The 19,293-nt window shown below is 38.5% G+C and overlaps 1 protein-coding gene and 1 long non-coding RNA gene across 2 annotated transcripts; one reads left to right on the forward strand and one right to left on the reverse strand.

Annotated features, from left to right (window-relative positions):
- Positions 1-254: 254 nt before the first annotated feature.
- Positions 255-18,969, forward strand: ism2a (isthmin 2a). The gene is made up of 6 exons (XM_043263658.1): positions 255-968; positions 7,354-7,596; positions 9,385-9,670; positions 13,199-13,336; positions 14,211-14,276; positions 15,439-18,969. The coding sequence occupies exons 1-6, from the start codon at positions 840-842 to the stop codon at positions 15,954-15,956; spliced, it is 1,380 nt and encodes a 459-aa protein (XP_043119593.1). The 5' UTR covers positions 255-839; the 3' UTR covers positions 15,957-18,969.
- LOC122362273 lies at positions 3,323-6,768 on the reverse strand. The gene is made up of 3 exons (XR_006253086.1): positions 6,644-6,768; positions 3,970-4,417; positions 3,323-3,881 (listed from the first exon to the last, which is right to left on the reverse strand). It is a non-coding gene; the product is annotated as an uncharacterized LOC122362273 (long non-coding RNA).
- Positions 18,970-19,293: the final 324 nt, after the last annotated feature.

The following is a 19,293-nucleotide window of genomic DNA, read 5'->3' on the forward strand; positions in this document are numbered from 1 at the left end:
ACAATAAAATATTCGGATAAATATTAGGAACCAAACATAATGCCTCAAATAAGCCAAAACATTTCTGTTCAGTGGGAAGATATTATTCACCACGCGGCTCCAGCGTTCATTCATTCATTCATTCATTCATTCATTCATTCATTCATTCATTCAGTCAGTCAGTCAGAGCGGGGTTTATGAACCCCTCCTCCAGAGACGTCACACAAGCGGAGGGAGATGAATGTCACATCCAGCCAGTGAATTACTGAGGGCACTTCGCCACAGTACCTGCATGAGGTGTATACTTCAGCGTGCGCGAGTCAGGAGCGCATCACAGACCTACATTCACGAGCGCTGCGATGATCTTCTCTGCGTCTTGGACCTTCGGTCGCTCAATGCGCATTGCGTTCCGCGAGACGGGTGTTTGAGGAGCTATCCACCGCAGACTCACTCAAACGAGACGTTTGAAACGTTCTTCAGATATTTCCACTGAATAGAGGCAACCGCGCGACACATGGAAGATCACCTGAGGAACTCTGAGAGGAATGTTAAAGTTCGGGAACTGCTGAAATGCGTTGGAGGACCAAGAACATCTCAGAGTCAGAGGATCTGAGGGACAAGCGGACACGAGGGTTGTTCTGCTGCAAGCCGAGAATTTACTTTACGTGTTTAATGCCTAACGCATTTTTGACGTTTTAGATGGATTCTTTTTATACGAGGGGTGGGCGTACATATAAAGAGAGAGACGTAAAATAACCTTGGAACTGAAGAGGGTTGAGTGCCGTTCACAGACACTCATCAGAAGTGGCGCAAGATAGCAAAATCATAAAAATTATCCTCATTAATTTTTTTACGGAGTCATGCTGATTCGAAGCCAGGCTTTACGGTGGGCAGTTTTCTTGACACTTTGTCTTCTGTTGGTGAAGGGGTTCCCTGCAAAAAGACGAAGAGCGAACCACATCAAGAGCAAAAGTGGAACATCTCTAGAGGTATGATTTCATCGATAATTAATGATTAATTAGCCGTTTTTTTGAAAGCATTGTTATTTTACAGCAAGTTGATATATCAACGAATAAATTAAAGGTGGGTTTATCAGACAATCCCAAATGCATGCAAATGTCATGAAAGGTGACATAAAAGGTCTAAAAGGTCATCTGCAATCACATAGTTCATGTTCCGGATTCTGCAACCATCTTGTTCGGTGATGTGCGGAAAATTAACGATGTCACCTGATCGGGTTTTTTAACCAATAGGAATGACTGGAGCTAATTGTTGCTCAGTGCTAAGTTACCAAATTGTCACATCCAATAAAGGAGAAGTTATGCATTTGAATATTTGTAGGCCAAAACGGTGATTTAATATTCATTGTGACAACTAGCCCCCATCTGTTTTACTGTGCTGCAGAACACAATGAATTCAAATGAGTTTTCTAATAGCAGCAGGTGTCAGACAGGTATGATTTTTTTTTATTACATATCATTTCATATCATCTCCAGAAAAAACTGGATAAAGTTTATTAGAGGTCAAACCACACTGAAAATACAGTTTCCATATATAGTTAAAGTGTTCTTAATGCTTGGAATGGCGAGGTGGTTAATTTGACCCATCTGTTAAATGATAAACCACAGTTTAATGTTCATGGGTTGTTCTGGGTATTTAATTCGTTCATTTCTCCTTCAGCAGAGAAGTGAGGTCACACTGAATCCAGGGTTATGCTGTGACTTTTTTTTTTTTTTTTTTTTCAAGGATCAGCTTTATGGAGTGTTAACGCAGAGAGGAAATGCAAACTTACCCCAGGCTGCCTTTTAATAGTCATTTCCCCCTGAAAAGAATTTCGAACACAAGTCCACTATCCTAGATGTAAAACTAAAGCCTCTCTTCCATGCGCACATGAATCAATCAATATAACAGATACTCAACTCACTATGCACAACCTGAGCAGGGGGTTAAGAACACATCTCGCTCAAGGGTGCGAAGATCTGACTGAAAGCAGACTGGTAAGCAGCGAGACTCGGGTGATACAAGACTGTCTTTGTGCGCCGTGTGAAAACATAACGTCTCTCCCCTACCTTTTAAGCCAATTGGGAAAGATGTTTTCATTAAAGTAGCCACCGGGGCTCACTCAGACATGGGAGGGCCATTGTTTCCCCTGCGCAACAGGAAGTCTTTGCTTCACACAAAAACTGACACTTACTAATCAAAACAGCCAGCTGGAATCCGATACGCCACGCTCATAGAAATCTTGTAGGAGTTCAGCGGCCTTGGTGCTATAATTGATAAGCCCAATAATCACAGGGCTCTTCCTCTCCTCAAGCCCAAGCAGACACCAATTCCACAAATGGCGCCAAATTCTTGAGCCCCGCTTGGAAGTTCATGTTGCCATTTCTTAGCATTGTGCCGGATGACTCGGGTGCGGAAAGCTCTCAAATGTCCAGTGCTCTAATTGAGGTTAAGCTGAAACTGTAAACCATAATCTGTTTGAAAGTATATAGCGAATGCCTTGGTAGACGCTGTGAAAGCTATATTCAGAATTTAATGAAGAAACACCAGATAATATTTCACATAAACCACCAGAACACACACATACCAGCCTGAAAGTAGAAATAGATTTAATAACGTCCCTGCATGTTGCTGAGTACAACTATTTTTTAGATCTTGGCCCTACAAAACATGTTGTGCAGCACCGAGATCTGATTATAAACATCTGAAGCTCGTAAAAGAAAAGATATGTATCCAATCTGCCTTTTTTTAGCTTATAATATTAATGCAGTTGGTATCAAGATGTAAAGTACCACTGGTACGTTTGGAACAAGCTGGTTATCAAGTGTCAACAGGAATTCTAGGGGGATGTGATTTCTGAGGTTTACATGACGCTAATGAAGAGTTTTTGACACAAGCCATCTGAGAGATGCCAGACGTGGATCTGTGTGGGATATATTCATCTTGGCGTTCTAACCTTGAGCTTCACTTGCTGCACACAAGTGTGTTTCATTTATAAACCCATGAAAAAAAAAAGATAAAGTATGTAAGTTTACAATGTAAGATTTGCAGTGTCAACTGAGTGTCAACTGCAAAAAATCGCAGTTCTAAGAAATAAAATCATGTTAAATTAAGTCTCAGTTATGAGAAAAAAAGTTACAATCTTTGAGATATAAAGTCGCAGTTCTAAGAAATAGTCACAATTATGAGAAAAGCTAATTTGTAAAGCCAATTTTTAATTAATCATGTAAAATAAATGAGTTTTAAAAACTGTGAAATATATGAAGTTTATAAATTTACCATTTTGTTAAGAATAAAGTCACAATAATGAGAAACAAATTAAGGCCACAATTATCTGTTTATTTTTTCACACTGTACCAGAAATGAGCTTCCATAGTTTTAACCACACGAAATGCCGACAACGAATAAGGACTTCTGACAGTGTGATTAATACTTGGCTTGAAGAAAAACTTGCTTTTCCCTCTTTTTTGGAAGGGAATAATCAAATCCATCCATTTTATTGAATTATGAACAAGCCGCTCAGTTTTCCGCCGCTAATGCGTCCCATTTGCTTTCTTTCTAGGTGGTCAGAGGTAATGCTTTGTGAGGGTGTTGGGGAAATCAGACTCTGAATGTTTCACATGCTTTGCTCTCCAGCTTGGGTCCCCCAATGCCCTGCCCTTGTTGTAGTGGCACCTCTGCTCCATCCTATTCAGCTCAATGCATGTCCAGACCATGTGTCTGTGTGTGTGTGGTATTTATTTTGGCAGGGGCATATTCGTTTTTTCTCTTAGGTCTCTGTGCCCGTCCAGATGGCACGTTCTATAAAACACAATAACTGTTTGTGAGGCGAGGAGATAACACATGGTACACTGATGCTGTTGAGGCATGCCAAAAGAATCAGATTGTAACATGGTGGTATGCTGGAAGAAAAATATAGAGAAAGAACAACATAAAGGCATGAGGACAATGATAGTCTCTGCTAGGATCTGGGCAGGATTCCATCCTTACCATGTCACTCTTCTCACAAGTGGCCTTGCTGTCTTGCCTCCTCTGTTTCTGTTGGCCCTCTTTGAGGAGAGTCAGGAATTCTGGCTCCAGGGACTTAGTTGTTGCGAGCTGATTTGTGGCACTGGGAAGTATTCTTTAAAGTTTCTTTTCTCGTATTAACCTGTAGCACTCATGTGAAATCATAGCCATCCTTTTCATTTCAGCTGGTGGGTAAGCAGTTTCACCCATGTGAAGAAAGTGATTAATACAAACGGCAACGCTGAGTGAAGGGCTTATCTTGGCCTGACTTTTTCTCAGAGGTTTGATTATAGGATGATTGAAGGGAATGGTCTGAAAGATCTCTGGATGGCGCACAAAGTGAGGAAACACTTGAAATCCTTCATTGCGCTCACTACAGGCAGGCAGAGAAAATTTTGTGGATGGTAACATCTCATTGGTTTTCACATGGCTGTAAAAAAAAAATAAAAAAATAGACAGTAGTTCCCAACTGCACTCCTAATGTGCAATTCCTAGCTGAAACAGTCACTCTGTTACAAATTCTTTCAGTTGTAAAAACATGCCAACCAATAATATGTCAGTGTTTTTTGTTGGTAAGGTCAATTAACTAGTAGTTTTGCATAGCCAGACCTTCATAATGAACATCTAGGAACGTTGTCCACTTTAAATGGCCAGAGCCAATCATGTTTTGTTTTGTAGGGCATCATGTTTAGGGGTGTGGAAATGTTGCCACAATAACACACCAGTGTGTAAAAGTCTTGAACATGTTTTAAAGATTCTATGACACAAAATGTAAAGATTTTACATACTTTTGAAAATCCAGATTTAATATTGATAGGCCTAGATATTGAAATAAGTCAAAATTGCAAAAGATGTCCCCCAGATTACCAATATTTACCCTAAGTGCTCAATGTCAATATTGTAAATATGACAGCCTTCTTCTTTTGTGAAGGTATATGGCATCATGGCATCTTTCCAGGCAGAGCATTAAAGAACGCAACACACTTTACCCAATCCAATGATGACTTTGAAACTCCTGAAGTGTTTCTAGATCAGTGTGCCATATGCATCAGCCATTTAGCCAACGTTACGTGCCTATCAGCTCTGAATGATTCACTGAATCAGTTCAAAGGAGTCATTTGTTCGCATTTGACCTCAACGCACTGCGTGGTAGTTTGAACCATTGAATTGCACAAACCGTTGTTGACGAGCTTAGAAATGATTATCAAGCTTTCTTTCGCGACTGAATTTTACGTTCTTATCGCACATTTTATTAAATGACCCATTGTGACTGCTTCAATTTGTAGCTCTGCTTATAAAACAGCCTTCAGGTTGGGAGAGCATTTGCTTATCGGTCAATAGTAAGATTACGATAAAATACTAAAATATTTAATTGAAATAGAAAAGCATTTGGACGTTAATAATTGTGTACAAATAAATAAAGACCCCCAACCCCCCAACCTCCCTTACTGATGAACTTCATTAGAGCGCAATGGTGAAGTTTATCGTCTGGAGCAGAGGACATCTGTTTTGCGTGTGGGAGAGAGACAAGCAGTGAAGTGAGACAAGGCAGGCCACGCATGATCAGTAGAGAGAGGCTTTGATCAGACAGACCCAACTCCCCCTCTCTCCTTTGCCGCGTCAGAAGGAAACATTGGGACCATCAAACCAAGTCTCCAGATGAAGAAGAGCAGGAATACCACATGTTGAAATGCACCAAGGTGATCTGAAACTGTGAGGATCTTAAAAAGTTAGATCTGAAAGTAAGGGAGTTGCAGTGAAAGCTTGCAGAATGATGTAGCCATGATGAGGACATATGTGTCTCTTTCTGATTTATGCTTGTGTATGTTGCTGTTCTTTTGAAGTCTCTGGTGGCTTATAGACAGGGCCTCCACAAGAACTCTTTGAAGCACAGCATGACCCAAAATCTAACGTCTAAATTGAGTTTCATCTGGTGCTTATTGCATGTAGGAGAGTGCATGCAGCTAATGGCAACATGAAAATTTACACTATTTACTTACAACATTTAAATGCCCCTCGTCTTGTTCTGCACAATTCATTAGTGTATATTATTTTAAAGAAAAATAAAACAGTGTTGTTGTATAACCGTAATCAAGAATGATGTGATTTTCATCATCTGTGACCGTTCCTAAAATTCTGTTTATTGGGCCAAAAAATATCTTTGGCTATTGAAAGGCATTGTTATTTGTAAGTGACACATAAATCACAGATTTCATAAATCATAAGAATTATTTTTTTTAAATTTAAAAGATGAACATATATTTAGAATTTTAATATTTAGAATGCTTAAGGTCAATTTTGAAGAAATTAATTAGTCTATGGACATTAGAGGAACTGATGTGGCTTAAAAAAAACTGTAATTTGTTATTGATATTAAAATAATTATTATAGTAATTTTTCACCTTTAATTAAATAAAATAAACACTTTGAAATCACTTGTTTTTTGTTTTGGTGTTTTAAGTGAACATCATCTGCCTCATTCTTAAAGCTTGAGACTTGTTGACATGATTAGTAGCAAGCTGCAAAGTGCTTTAGAGTATTGTCATAGTTTGTGGACAACAGGAAGGCTTTCGTGGTACCGCCACAGACTGTATGTCTCCATATTAAAGTAAACCAGATGAAAGAGATACATATCCCTTAATGTGTAATCATTTACCTGCATGCACTGTCCCGACTCCTGAGTCTTCCTCCAGGAATTCACAGTCCCTCTCCATCCGTTGAACGCAGCATTACCCGTAATGTCAAACAGCTGTCAAGAGAGTGAGCCATGACTGTCTCAGACTTAGTGAGAAAGAATGAGGAGCAGCAGCAAGCGTGCAATTCTTCTTCCTTGTTGATGTTTCTCTGCTGTCTGTTTTGTTATGTTGCCAATGGTAACCCAATGAAGCATCGATTGACAGATATGCAGCATGGAAATCAAAGAACTCGAAGAGCGCTTTTTGTATATACAAAACCTTAAAGGAGACTGACAGAGTCTTCCAAAGGTCTGGGAAACAGGCTTTTCCTGCATCATTAAAGCATAAGAAGACTCTTAAATTATTGCCATGATTTCTACTAATCCTGTTCCAGAATCCACCTGATATGCTGTCATGTGTTAGACATTTTACTCCAGATGGGTTTATTTGAAACCCATACATCTTTTTTCATATGGGCCATAAGGTCACAGCTGTATAGATTTGATATGGTGTTAAACTAAGACAGATCCTCCAACCATCTTTACGTGCATGACGAAATTTCTCAGAAGTATTTATCTTTGGCCGTTTCTGGGGGCTTAATACATAAGGAATCTGTGGCTTTCATCTAAATAAAGCCGGTTAGATCACCAGATGTTCCCTTCATAGGATACTATATGTGTGCACTTTCCAGGTCAGAGGTCACAGTGGATCCAAAGATGTCAGACAGTCACTGCGGGACATTCAGAGGCAGAACCAATTGAGGAGCGAGCCACCTTTGCCTCGCCGTCATAAGAGGAGATGGTCACAGATTCGCTCAGAGGGAGTCCTTCCCAAACCTGCTCCACAGGAAGAAGAGGAACCCTTCATTTTAGACCTGAAGAACTTCCCTGACCTTGCCAACGCAGACCTGGGCTCCCAGAACCCAAACATTCAAGTAAGAGCAGGCCAGATCTGGCCTTATTGTCATTTTGATTGCTTCAGAATCAAGTTTCTTTCTGTATATACATGCTTTTAAAGAAGTAATACAGTGTTTACAGGCTCTTGGACCACAAGAAAATGAGGTAAATGAACTGAATCAGTCATTTTGTGTCTTGGGGGTCTTGGGTTTCTTTCATTGTGTATCTGTATATCTTGGCATTAGTTTTTCTAAAGACAGTTGTTAATATTATGAGGGTAGTTTGTTATTCCAGATATGTTTAACATCTCACCGTTCCCAAAACCTTGTCATTTCTTTCCTTAGGGTGAACTAAATCATTGTATAATGAGTTGGGTAATGGATTGATTTTACTTGGCAACAGTTTGTGGTGTATGTAATTAACCTATGCACTCATTGTTTCACTGTTATTGCTGCTGTGATTGCAGTAGGGACTTCAGGTTTCTGCGCTGTTGCCGGTCATGTCACAGCTGCTTCTAAACCGGAGAGGCCTCTTAAATTACCCCAAGCGAGACCTTTATTCTGGTGTAGCTCATTTCAGCCATGCCGCTCAAACTCCTGCACAGTGTACCAAAAAGAAATCCCGAGAAAATCCAAAAGGTGAAAGGCCACAGTATTATTTTAACAGGCACTTTTAATGCTCCCTCCAAGAGCAGATCCCAATCTTTAAATGTTTTTACAACACCGGTAAAGAAGGGATTTTTATATTTTTAGTACCGTTATGAAGTTTATGTGTGCAAGTGGACTTGAGAGGAAACTAAGTTAGACTTCAGGGAAAAAATACACAGGAGATCCCTGGTAAGCAAATTGACTTTTATAATAGGGAAAATTCAAGAGTCTTCCAAGTGGGACGGGTCCATCTTCCATACTTTTTAGAAACGTTTTAATCCGTCTCCAATATGGTTGCTGCCAATGTAAATGTATGAGTTACTGCCTTTAGCAGGTAATGTGGTGAACGTTATGATTTTAAGACATCAGTTTGTACTGAACACTTTCTTACATTTTTGGTATATCTCATGTTATCTTTTTTTTCCGTGACTCATTCCTAGTGGCAACAAATTTGATAAGACCTTGACAAAGAAATGTAAAGGAAATTTCTTAAACATCTGTGTTGCCATTAAACTTAAATTTGCCATTTAATGGACCTCCAGTGATCTAAAACTTGGATCTTTTTGTCTTCAAAAGTGACGTGTTGTGTTCTTTGGACATAGAATGCAGTCGTGATTAGTTCAAGGAGGAGGACTGTTGTAAACAGTGCAGTTACAGTAGCGTAATCACCCGCTCTAAACTGCTCCATGCCTTTATAAACAGCTGCAGCAGCCATCAGATTGTTACGCTGTAGGGGAAATAAACAACCAGTCCTTTGTCTCGGCCTGCTGGAACACTTGCTATCGTTTTCAGGTCTGCCTGACTCCGGCACTACAAGCCCAAGCATGCAAAGAACAAATCTGTCACCTCAAAACATCCTTTGAAATAAACAAATAGGAGAATATAGAAAACTTTAGAAGACATCCTTTGGACATACTTAACATACACAGGTATAACAAAACACAGTGCTCAAGGGGCGGTAGAGTTAGGCATTAAACTCATTATTTTGTGTGTTCAGTTAAACATGTATACTACCGTTTGGGGTCATTTTGTTTTTAGAACTTTTCAAGAAGGTTGAATCTGGCTAGTTAGACCTGGTCAGGTTTGTTTGGGCTGGTTGTCCATTTTGAACTGGTTCCAAAAAGCAGAACTACAGCTTTCTGATATTAATTTGTTTACCAACATGTATTTCCCTACTAGGTTACCATTGAGGTTGTGGACAGCCCACAGATGGAGATTGAGATGGACCTTGCCAAGGAGAGCAGGAATGACTGGTCTTTGAGCTCAGAAGAGTGGGCAGGCCATAAAAAGCTCTTCTGGCCTCTGTTCTGGGAATACCATGATTCCAGTCAAGAAGGTCCTGGGCAAGGTAGTCTGGAGGAGAATGGAGAAGACCTTAGTTACGAGGGAGAAGATTCCCTATTGAGCGGTGTGGGTGCAGACTGGAACAGACGATGGAAGGGCTGGGACTCCATGGACAATTACGGTAAGCACCTGAATTATAGACCTGAATCAAACTGTCTTGGTGTTTTTTCCAACTGTGTAATTGGAAACCCTGAGTTTTTAGTTTTTGTTTTTTTCAGTTTCGTTATCGGAAGTATCAGTGCTCGTGTTGGGGCGTCTTGGAATGCCGGGGCACGTATACCTAGCTGATTTCCTCAGCAATGCGGGCCCCAGCCTCCTCTTTATGTCTTGACATCATGATTTATGCTTTAAGGGTTGCGTTTAAGAACTGCTACATAAACATGTCATTTCTGTCGCCACTTTCAGAGACTTTCTCTTGATGCCTATCAGCGGTAAACAGTGAAAGGTGACCCGATGCTGTGTGTCCTAATATATTATTGCAATATTAGTTGTGGTACGCATGTTAACAGACTGCTTCTATGTCAGTTAAGCAGATCATTACCTCAAAGTGTTTACATACGGGCCAAACTTTAGTGCTGAAATACCATTTTAATGCGATTTTTATCCTTAAATAGCAAAACACCACCAATCATCAAGTGCTCTGAACCTTTTCAAAGAATATGGTGAAGAAAAGATCACAGTGAAAATATTGAATAAGGGATTTCTGGAGGAAACTCAATGCTACGTCTGGTTCACGTTAGTGACAGCGCGCTTAAGCATCAGCTTTGTGTGTCCGCTTTGAAGATGACACTAGTGTTCGGAAAATGTGGCTATTTGAAACCTGGGCCCCGATGCTTGCTAAGAGCAGCATGGGGCCTCTTCTCTGGCTAAACAACTAATATTTGTGTTCAATTAGACAGTAGATTGAAAGAAGGGCCAGCAAGCTTGAGCTGACAAAGAAAGCGTCCGCTGTGTTTTCATCTCATGACTGGCGCTTCGCTGTGATTCACACGGCCTGGTCCTTTGAGTTCTCTTTGGAATTCATGGCAGTTCTCAGGCCTTGGAATGAAAGTGTTTTTTGCCTTTGTTTTGTCTGTCATTTCCATTTTTCCACACCAAAGTTATATTTACTGCCTGAGGAAATTGTTAAAGCATTCAGTCACTCTTTTATGTGTGAGACATTGAAAAATTGGCAAACAGCATCAACTTGCTGGGAAGTATTCAGAGTTCATCACAGGAAAAATGCATTGCAGTTTCCACAAACATATTAACATTAGAGATTTTAAGAAATTTTTCCAAGCCCCAAATCGGCATATTTAGATTTAAATTGTTTTTTGTTAGTTTTTTTTTAAGAAATGCAGCCTTGATGAGCATAAAGTCTTTCAAAAATATTTTTTTTGGTATTTGGTATTTGATTATGGTATTTGGTAATGATTAATCATTCTTCTTTTTGTTTATTTAATGGAAAATTGTAACAATTTTTTATTCTTTTTAGATCTATCAGACCTGTTTATTATACTAATACTAATTTCAGGGATAACTTTACTTATATTAACTCTCATTGGATTGTTAGACCGAAACATGTGAGTTTAACTTATGCTACTGTGGCTTTAAAACCAGAATCTACATTTATCCTGTGACTTTATTTTACGATGGCATTTTTCTTCTCCATCTGTCATTGACTTTCAGGGTGATCCTCCATTGAGGTTGTGTTCCCCCATGTTCTGTCAGCTTCATTAGAGAGAAAGCGCATTGGTGGTGTGTGGTCAAATCCAACACCCAGCCAAAAAAGAAGCCATTGCAGGAGGCTCGCTGCGGTCGTGTCAGCAGTAGAACCTCTGAGGATGTGGGTATGAAACCAAACCGGCTTTTTCTGTTGCCCCAGTGGATCCCCAGCTCTAAAATAGACCTAATGAGTGTACTTAGAGTAGGAGTGTGTTGTGTACAAACAAGCTTGAATGGGAAACAGGGAAGGGCAAATCAGCCACATTATTAATGATGTGGTCTGCTCTAGAGGCGTACAGTAATGAAGCGCTTTTCTGCAATTATGGTGAGCCACAGAATTACAGGCAGGCAATGTTCGGCAACAGCTCAGTAGAATGTTATAGCTTTAGGTCGTTTTTTCCTCTCCACTGCCCTTATGAAAATGATTTACCACAGTTTTACTATAGTAACTTATTACAGCTCATATGGTATTTTAGAAACAAAGTTAGAAAATGATAGAAAATGTACGTTGATCCAGTATGTGTGGTCTTGATGGCTTGTATTGTACTGTGTAATACAACAGTATATTAAAATATATACAATTATTAATATACAGTTTTGTGCAGATATGACATTATACAAGGCTAACAGGCTCAACTCTGCTTAAACATTAACAAGGATATTATTGCTGATTAAACCAGAGATCACATTTACTGTTTTACTACGACTGGCTTGGGCAGAGTGTTAGGAACGCAGGGCAATGCACTTTTTTAAGTTTTAACTTTTTAAAAAACTTTAAAAGGAGTCTCTTATGCTCACAAAGGCTGTATTTATTTGATGAAATACAGGAATATTCTGAAATATTACAATTTCAAATTCTTTCTATTTGTATATGCTTTGAACTAAAATCTGTGATTAAAATGAGCGAAAACACTTCTATTATATTATATTAGGTATTTATGATTTACAAGCTATTATTATTGTGGTAATTATTATTATTTATTATCATTATATTTTTGAGGAACTGCTAAAAGCAATTTTTTTAAATAATTTTTTAATTAGGGAGGTTCATGGAAAAAAAATGTAATAAACTTATTTTGAGGCATATTCATAAGTGGCCTTATTATCTTAAACAATTTTCTTCCTGAAATTACACATTTTTACATGGGAAAACACCCAATAAATACCAATTTGATTGAAGCATTCAAGAATTCCAATATGTTATTCAAACAATTTGGAATAACCTATATCATCAGTGTTTTCTTTGCTGTGACAGTATGGGTATGAATGTGGACTCTGAATTAGCAACAACACCTGGTAACCAACAACAATGCAGCCAAAATACAAGGAAACAGTGCACTTATTTCTCTCCTAATCTTCTCTCTCTCCATCACTACCGCCATGGAGTGCTCTGAAACTTTAATCTCTTTAGCATGGTGGTGGAAAGAGAGCATTGTTGGAAAGCGTCTAAGCTATTAGGCCTTGCCTTCCTGCTGAAGTGTTTGTATTGGCTCAGTTCTCACAGCTGTAAGCGGCTGACTTTGCCTCTGACATATTTATTACCAAAAAAAGCAAGCCTGGCCTGCCAGGAGAGCCCACATTTTGTTCATTAGAGAGATGATATTTTACAAAGAAGTACGCAATATTAATTTAGTTGTGCATCATTAGCTTTCTTAGGCAAACAACAGAGAGATGCACTTACCATCTTGGTTGTTTTTGGATTTATTTCTTTGTCAATCCCAGTATTTTGGACGTTACACAGAGCTGAAGTACTTTCGGTGAAGATTTCACTTGTTAAATAGAGTAAAGAAATTCCTTTAGCATTATTCTCAACTCATTTGTGGCCTGACCTGCATTGCATAACATTCCCACATGCTGTGTGAGGAATTCGTTATCCTCAATTTATAGAAAAGGTCATGCTTTTTTGTAAAAGAATTCCTACGCTCATTCGTTTTTTCATTTACAGAATATGAGGAGGAAGAATGGAGCGATTGGTCACCATGCAGCGTCACCTGTGGGCACGGGAACCAAAAGAGGATTCGTTCATGTGGCTACGCATGCACTGCCACAGAATCACGGACGTGTGATTTAGAGCGTTGTCCCGGTGAGTATGTCAATGCTGTCACTGATACTCAGGCCTATGCGAGCCCACAGTGTACTTCACTTCTCGCTATTGATCTTGATCTTAATTCCATCAAGCTCCTAATTATGCTGATAGTGATGGAAAACTTCTCTAATGCCTCTCATTCATCTCTGTGAGGCATGCAGAAGTCGAACAAACACCAGGGACACCAGACTCGTGTTAGAAAAGGAGCAGTCTGGCCTTCTGTGTGTGTACTGTATACACTATGAAACCGCTCTTTGAGAGCAGCAGGCGTTTACTTGGCTTCAGTATGACAGCTCAATGAGGGCTTTCAGTTTAAAAGCCCCCGATACAGGGCGGTCCGCAACCTGCCATGCACAAACGGGCAAAGCACACAAAATCAGTTCGCTTACCAACTCAAATACACTATGAGAGACTCTACAGTGCTAAATCTACACAAACGTCACAGAACAACTTGATTTTGACGTTTCTGAGCTGCTGAAAATGACAGTTCTCGGATAATAGGAGAATTTTTTTAAACGCCCTCTACAAAATGTTTACACATCTGAAATAAAATGGTCGATGAAAAACGTCTACTTGCTATAATGAAGTATTTGCAATTTAAAATGGACTGCTGACTTTGAAATTCAAAAGAAAGAGATGGTGTAGTTTTGAGAGCAGGTCCCTTGATCTGGACCAGTTTAAACTGGTTATTGTTGCTGGCAGACCAGCTTAAAGAGCGTAGCCACGGTGGATAACCAGCATAAAGTAATGCAACAAAGTGTACTTAGTTTAGCTAGCTGAGCTGGTCTTTTGGTCTTGACTTTATTTTAAGGAGGGTTGTTAAGCTTATGCTGTGTTTTTGTTTAAAATTTAATGTTTTTTTTATCTATAGATGACATAATTCCTGTGACAGAACTGACTCCTCAAGTAACAAACAGCACAGAGCTTTTTGACACAGGTTTGTGGTTTGTGTGTGTGTGTGTGTGTGTGTTGGTATTTCTATGGTGTGGTCATTCAGTATTCTGGTGGTACTATAGTCATCTTACATGTGGTTAGGGTGACCATGCATCCTTTTTAAATTTCATTTGTTTTCCTATATATATATATATATATATGCTCTCTAAAATCTTCATACAGTATGTTTATGCATATTTGCATTGTTTTAACTCCCACCTTCTCCCACAAAGTGACTAGTCAATTATGTACAATTGCTGCACACAGTTGGTCTACCTTTCAGTTATTACATTCTGTAAGAATAAAAACAAGAGGTAAAAGCCAAAATCTGGACATTTCATAAGAAAAGAAGGTGGTATTTGCATAACACATGTCCAGAAACCCATTACATTACCAGGTTACGCTGCTCAAAATTAAGGTACTTTAGATACTTTTTTTCAGTAACTGTGTTACTATTTTCTTTTTTTTTATAATATCTGCAACATTACACTGCACTACTGAATCTCTTAATGCAGGGTTCAGTTAATTGCCTTTTCAACCGCCTAGTGTGTTCTTTTATTAGCTGAAACATTTATTGATTTGTTTTAGCTTTCATTTAACTTAACGTCTAGTTCAAAACCCATTTAATCAGCGTGGTTGTAGAAACTTCTCCTCTGAGAGTGCAGTAGGAGGAACTCTGTGGGAGTCCTGTTAGACTGTAAAAGATCTGACGTTCAAATTTTTCACAAATGCTCCACAGAGAGTGTTACTGAGACCACAAAGTAAAGAATCCTCTTCCAAAACTCCCACTATTTACTTTGGAGTTTTTTGTTGGTCTCTTACTTTTGGCATTGAATGAATATTGAATGTAATAGCTCTTTTCATTTAACCGCAATGACAATGAAAGTAGTTTAAAAACATAACAGGATAAAGTGTTTTTTTTATCTTTTCACAATGGAACATAAATGTTAATAACAGCTATGTTTCAGCGTTAAGGAAATATATTTTTATATCTTTATGTTTTGGCAGCAGACTGAGACAAACCCTAATGCATGTTAGGCCATGGTTCTCAATATGGACATATTTTCTTTTACGCATAATAATATAATATAATAAGGTTTTTTTTTTTTCAAATTACAGATTAAATGTTTTTCCACCACTAATGAATTGATCTGATTACCTTTTAGATGTTGACAGCTGTGAGAAGTGGCTGAATTGCAAGAATGACTTCCTCCAGAAATACCTACACCAGGTCCTGACCGAATTACCCAACTGTCCTTGCGTCTACCCATCCGAGGTGGTCTACAGCGCTGTCAACATTTTCGATAGGAAGTTGCAAAAGACCTATCGCTGGCGAGATGCAAGTGGCCCCAAGGAGAGGCTGGACATCTACAAGCCCTCTGCAAAGTTTTGCGTTCGCTCAATGCTCTCCTTCGACAGCACCACTTTGGCTGCACAGCATTGCTGCTACGATGATCACATGAAGCTCATCACTCGAGGCAAAGGAGCCGGAGCCCCCAACCTCATCAGTACAGAGTTCTCCCCGGAGCTTCATTACAAAGTAGACGTTCTTCCATGGATCCTGTGTAAAGGAGACTGGAGCCGCTTTCATTCGGTTCGGCCTCCCAATAATGGTCTACAGTGTGTTGAGAACCCGCAGGAAGATGTTTACATGAATGAACTAGAGGAGGCCAGGGAGTACTGATCCAAATTATCTAATCAACCAGTGTCTTACCAGTCATGAACTCAATCAAAGCTTCCTCCTTTTTGATTAGGTGACCCTTTCACAGATCTAGACTCTTTAGTCGATACTGAAAGGAACTCTTGAAAGATTCATCTGGAGAGTAAAGCTTAGATACTGTCACAAACTGTTTTGTACAGCTCAACTGCAACAACACTGGTTTAACATATTGGTCCGAAGTCCAGATTGGAAGATCATGATGCAATTTTCTGTCTTTGGTGATGTTATGTACGTGCTCCAAACAAAGTTCAGCGATAGTTCTTCAATGGCATTCTCTGGAGCAAGTTTGCTGTATTTTTATTGGATATACACTTGTTTAACTTAAGTGTCCTCAAAGACTCTGGTCCACCATTAAAGGCATTCCATTAAAGCTGCTAGAATTGTGAGATATTCAAAAATGCAACAGAATGCCGATTTTGTTGTCTTTAGACCTGAAGCTCAATCCTGGCCTTGCTCCAGTCTGTGAGAGATCAGTCCAAACAAATCAAACACAAGCCGCACCGCTTGCAAACCAATTTAACACATTTCTGAGAAAAGGTCTTCTCTTTAGAGTTTGTATATTGTTACTCCAAATATACACAGACCTTGTGTCACTGGATAGACATATATATGCAGGACCATTTGACCGTTGACCTACCTTTTTGCAGAGAAAAAAATGAGGAATCAGAGAACCTTTTTTTGAACTTGCCTTTGAGAAGACTTCCCTCACCAATGGGAGGATTGTTTTTTAAATTCTGAAGTATAATTGGATCCCATTCTGTTTTCTTTTTTGCCTTTCAACACAACTCAGCTTTGTACTGAATGCAATATGAGACAGTCGCCTGACACCAGTGCAGGGGGCTGTCGGAGCTTGGTTGATGGATTGAAGTCTTGCTCTAAAGGTGAGGTTAGGGTGACACTTGTTGTAAACGAACATCTCTTTAAATACAATGGCTCTTTCAATGTCTCGGTTCTTCCTTGAGTCCCATCAAAGCCTAGTTTGAAGGACCTAAGCCGCCCTTTTCAGCACAAGTGTTATCATGATATCTTTTCTAGATGTTGACACAGAATGTTGGTGATTTGATTTCTAAATTCCCGCTGACAGATGTAGCATTAAGCTTCCACCTTTGATAATGTCACATACTATGCTTAAAATCACAGTGTTGTCCTATGAAAACTCAGTTGAGATGTTTTACTAGATAAATTAAAAATATTACATTATGTTGCAAGGATTACTGCTACTGATGTGATATTGAACCTGTAAGTAACCTGTCCTTGGTTAGTTATTCAAGGTAAAGGTTTCTGTAGGTCTTCATTGCATCTGTTATTATGAGCAAGGTATTTTTGATACAAAATCATTTAATGGTTAATGGTTGATCTTAAGATCTACATTCCTCTAGAGTTTAGTTATAACTCTAAATAATCTTCTAAATTTGAAAAGGATAATCAAGGTATTTGCGTTCACTTTAAAAATACAGACAGGTTGCAAGTAACATTAAACTCTGCAGAAGATGATCCCCAAATGTAGGAATGAGCCAACTGCACATTAGCATCGCTTATGATCCCTGTCAGACCCGAACAAAACCGTGAAGATGTTTTCACTGAGATAACAATAAATGCCAGCCATTAAAATATCATTTAGTCCAGCTGTGAAAATGTTGGAAGCATTCAAATATCCTGCTCTTTGTGATAGTGTATTTGCCTTAAATATTACAGACATGGATTTTATGATCTTTGTGGTATGTGCATGGGTTCTGTCCAACCTATGATCATTAGAAATACGTGCCTCTTCCTACATTTTTGCAAAACTTCAAAAACATACCTATGCATGCAGTCCGCTGCAGTTTCCATCTGAAATGAACACTGGTGGCAGTAAAAGAGCAACAACATTTATTCGAGCTGTACTCGATGGCAGATTACTGATTAATAATGAGCTTGATTCCTTGCACATATTATGTCATGGTGACCAAACACCTTTACCATAGCACCATTTGTATCTAGTAAACTTGCTTGGTTGCTTACCTGGCAATGCATTGAACTTGCAAATTTGTGGATTGTGGCACAGGTCCTGAGTGTACTAAAATGATATGGTTGCTCCAGAAAACATATTTTTACCTTACAGTTGTTTTTATTGATATTGGTTAGGTTTATGATTGAGCTGAAGTGTTGTTTAACCTATATTTCCACTCAGCATACAGTTTCCAAACTGCCACAATACGTACATACTGTACAACACCCAAGGCAATAAAATGTTGATAAATTTACACTGTTTAATTCCACTCAATGGATATTTAATTTTGAATGTGTCGTGAAATGTGTAAATAACAATGCAATATTTCACAGAAATATGACCAAAGTTTGTCCAGCGAGCATGGGTTGGTTCTTTCAGAAGTAAGTCGCATTGCCTGCATACCCAGGTTTTTGGTTTTGTCAATATTTTTGGTGATGAATGTGGGTATTTGGTTGACAAAAATGTAAAATTTGGTATCCTTTTTCTAATTTGCAATAGTAGTTGTTAAAGAATGGTTATAATATACTCTTTTCTAAGTACATTTGATGGTAAGATTTCACCTTTCAGAGCTTCACAAAGAAAGGCACTTTATTTAAATACTGATATTGGAATATATATGTATATATAATCATATATTGAATTATACTTTATAAGAATGTTATTGTAAAGGGATGAATAACAAATGCTGTTCTTTAAGGATATTGTATGTAATGTAAAATTGTGGCATGTCATTTTTTTACTTCAGATTTATCGTTGTACAGTATTTATTGCTTTTGATTTTGTAACTCGTTGCTATGAAGTGGATAATCAAATAATTCTATGCACTATATGAATCTGAGTTATTTGTCTTTATAGGGGATTTCTGGTCTGTGAAAAGGAAAGTGCCATACCACACACCGTTCTACTTCAATAACTCTTCTAAAGTCATCTTTCTTTGTATTAAACACTTGGTGACCAGATATAATAAATGTAACTTTGATAATGTCACGTGTGCTTGAACTGAATTATTGTGCTGTCTATAAAAATATAAAGTTTAGATTTCTTTTGAGTATATGAATTAATTGAAACCAATAGCAGGTGAATTACATTCGTAACAATCACCAGTCCCTCAAAATATCCCTCAAAAGTCCCTTTTTTGAGTAACATGCTTTAAAAATACTTTATTGTACTACTCTAAGGTTTTTATATACCAAACTTACTGTTAATTTCAAATTCAGAATAATTTCTGGTTCATTTTGGTCAGCCCACACCCTTTTTACAATCCTGTCTTATTTTTATTAATAACCTCAAAAATTAAGCGTAAACGGTTGC

This window comes from Puntigrus tetrazona, chromosome 17 (genome assembly GCF_018831695.1).
Source record: "Puntigrus tetrazona isolate hp1 chromosome 17, ASM1883169v1, whole genome shotgun sequence".
Lineage (NCBI taxonomy): Eukaryota > Metazoa > Chordata > Actinopteri > Cypriniformes > Cyprinidae > Puntigrus > Puntigrus tetrazona.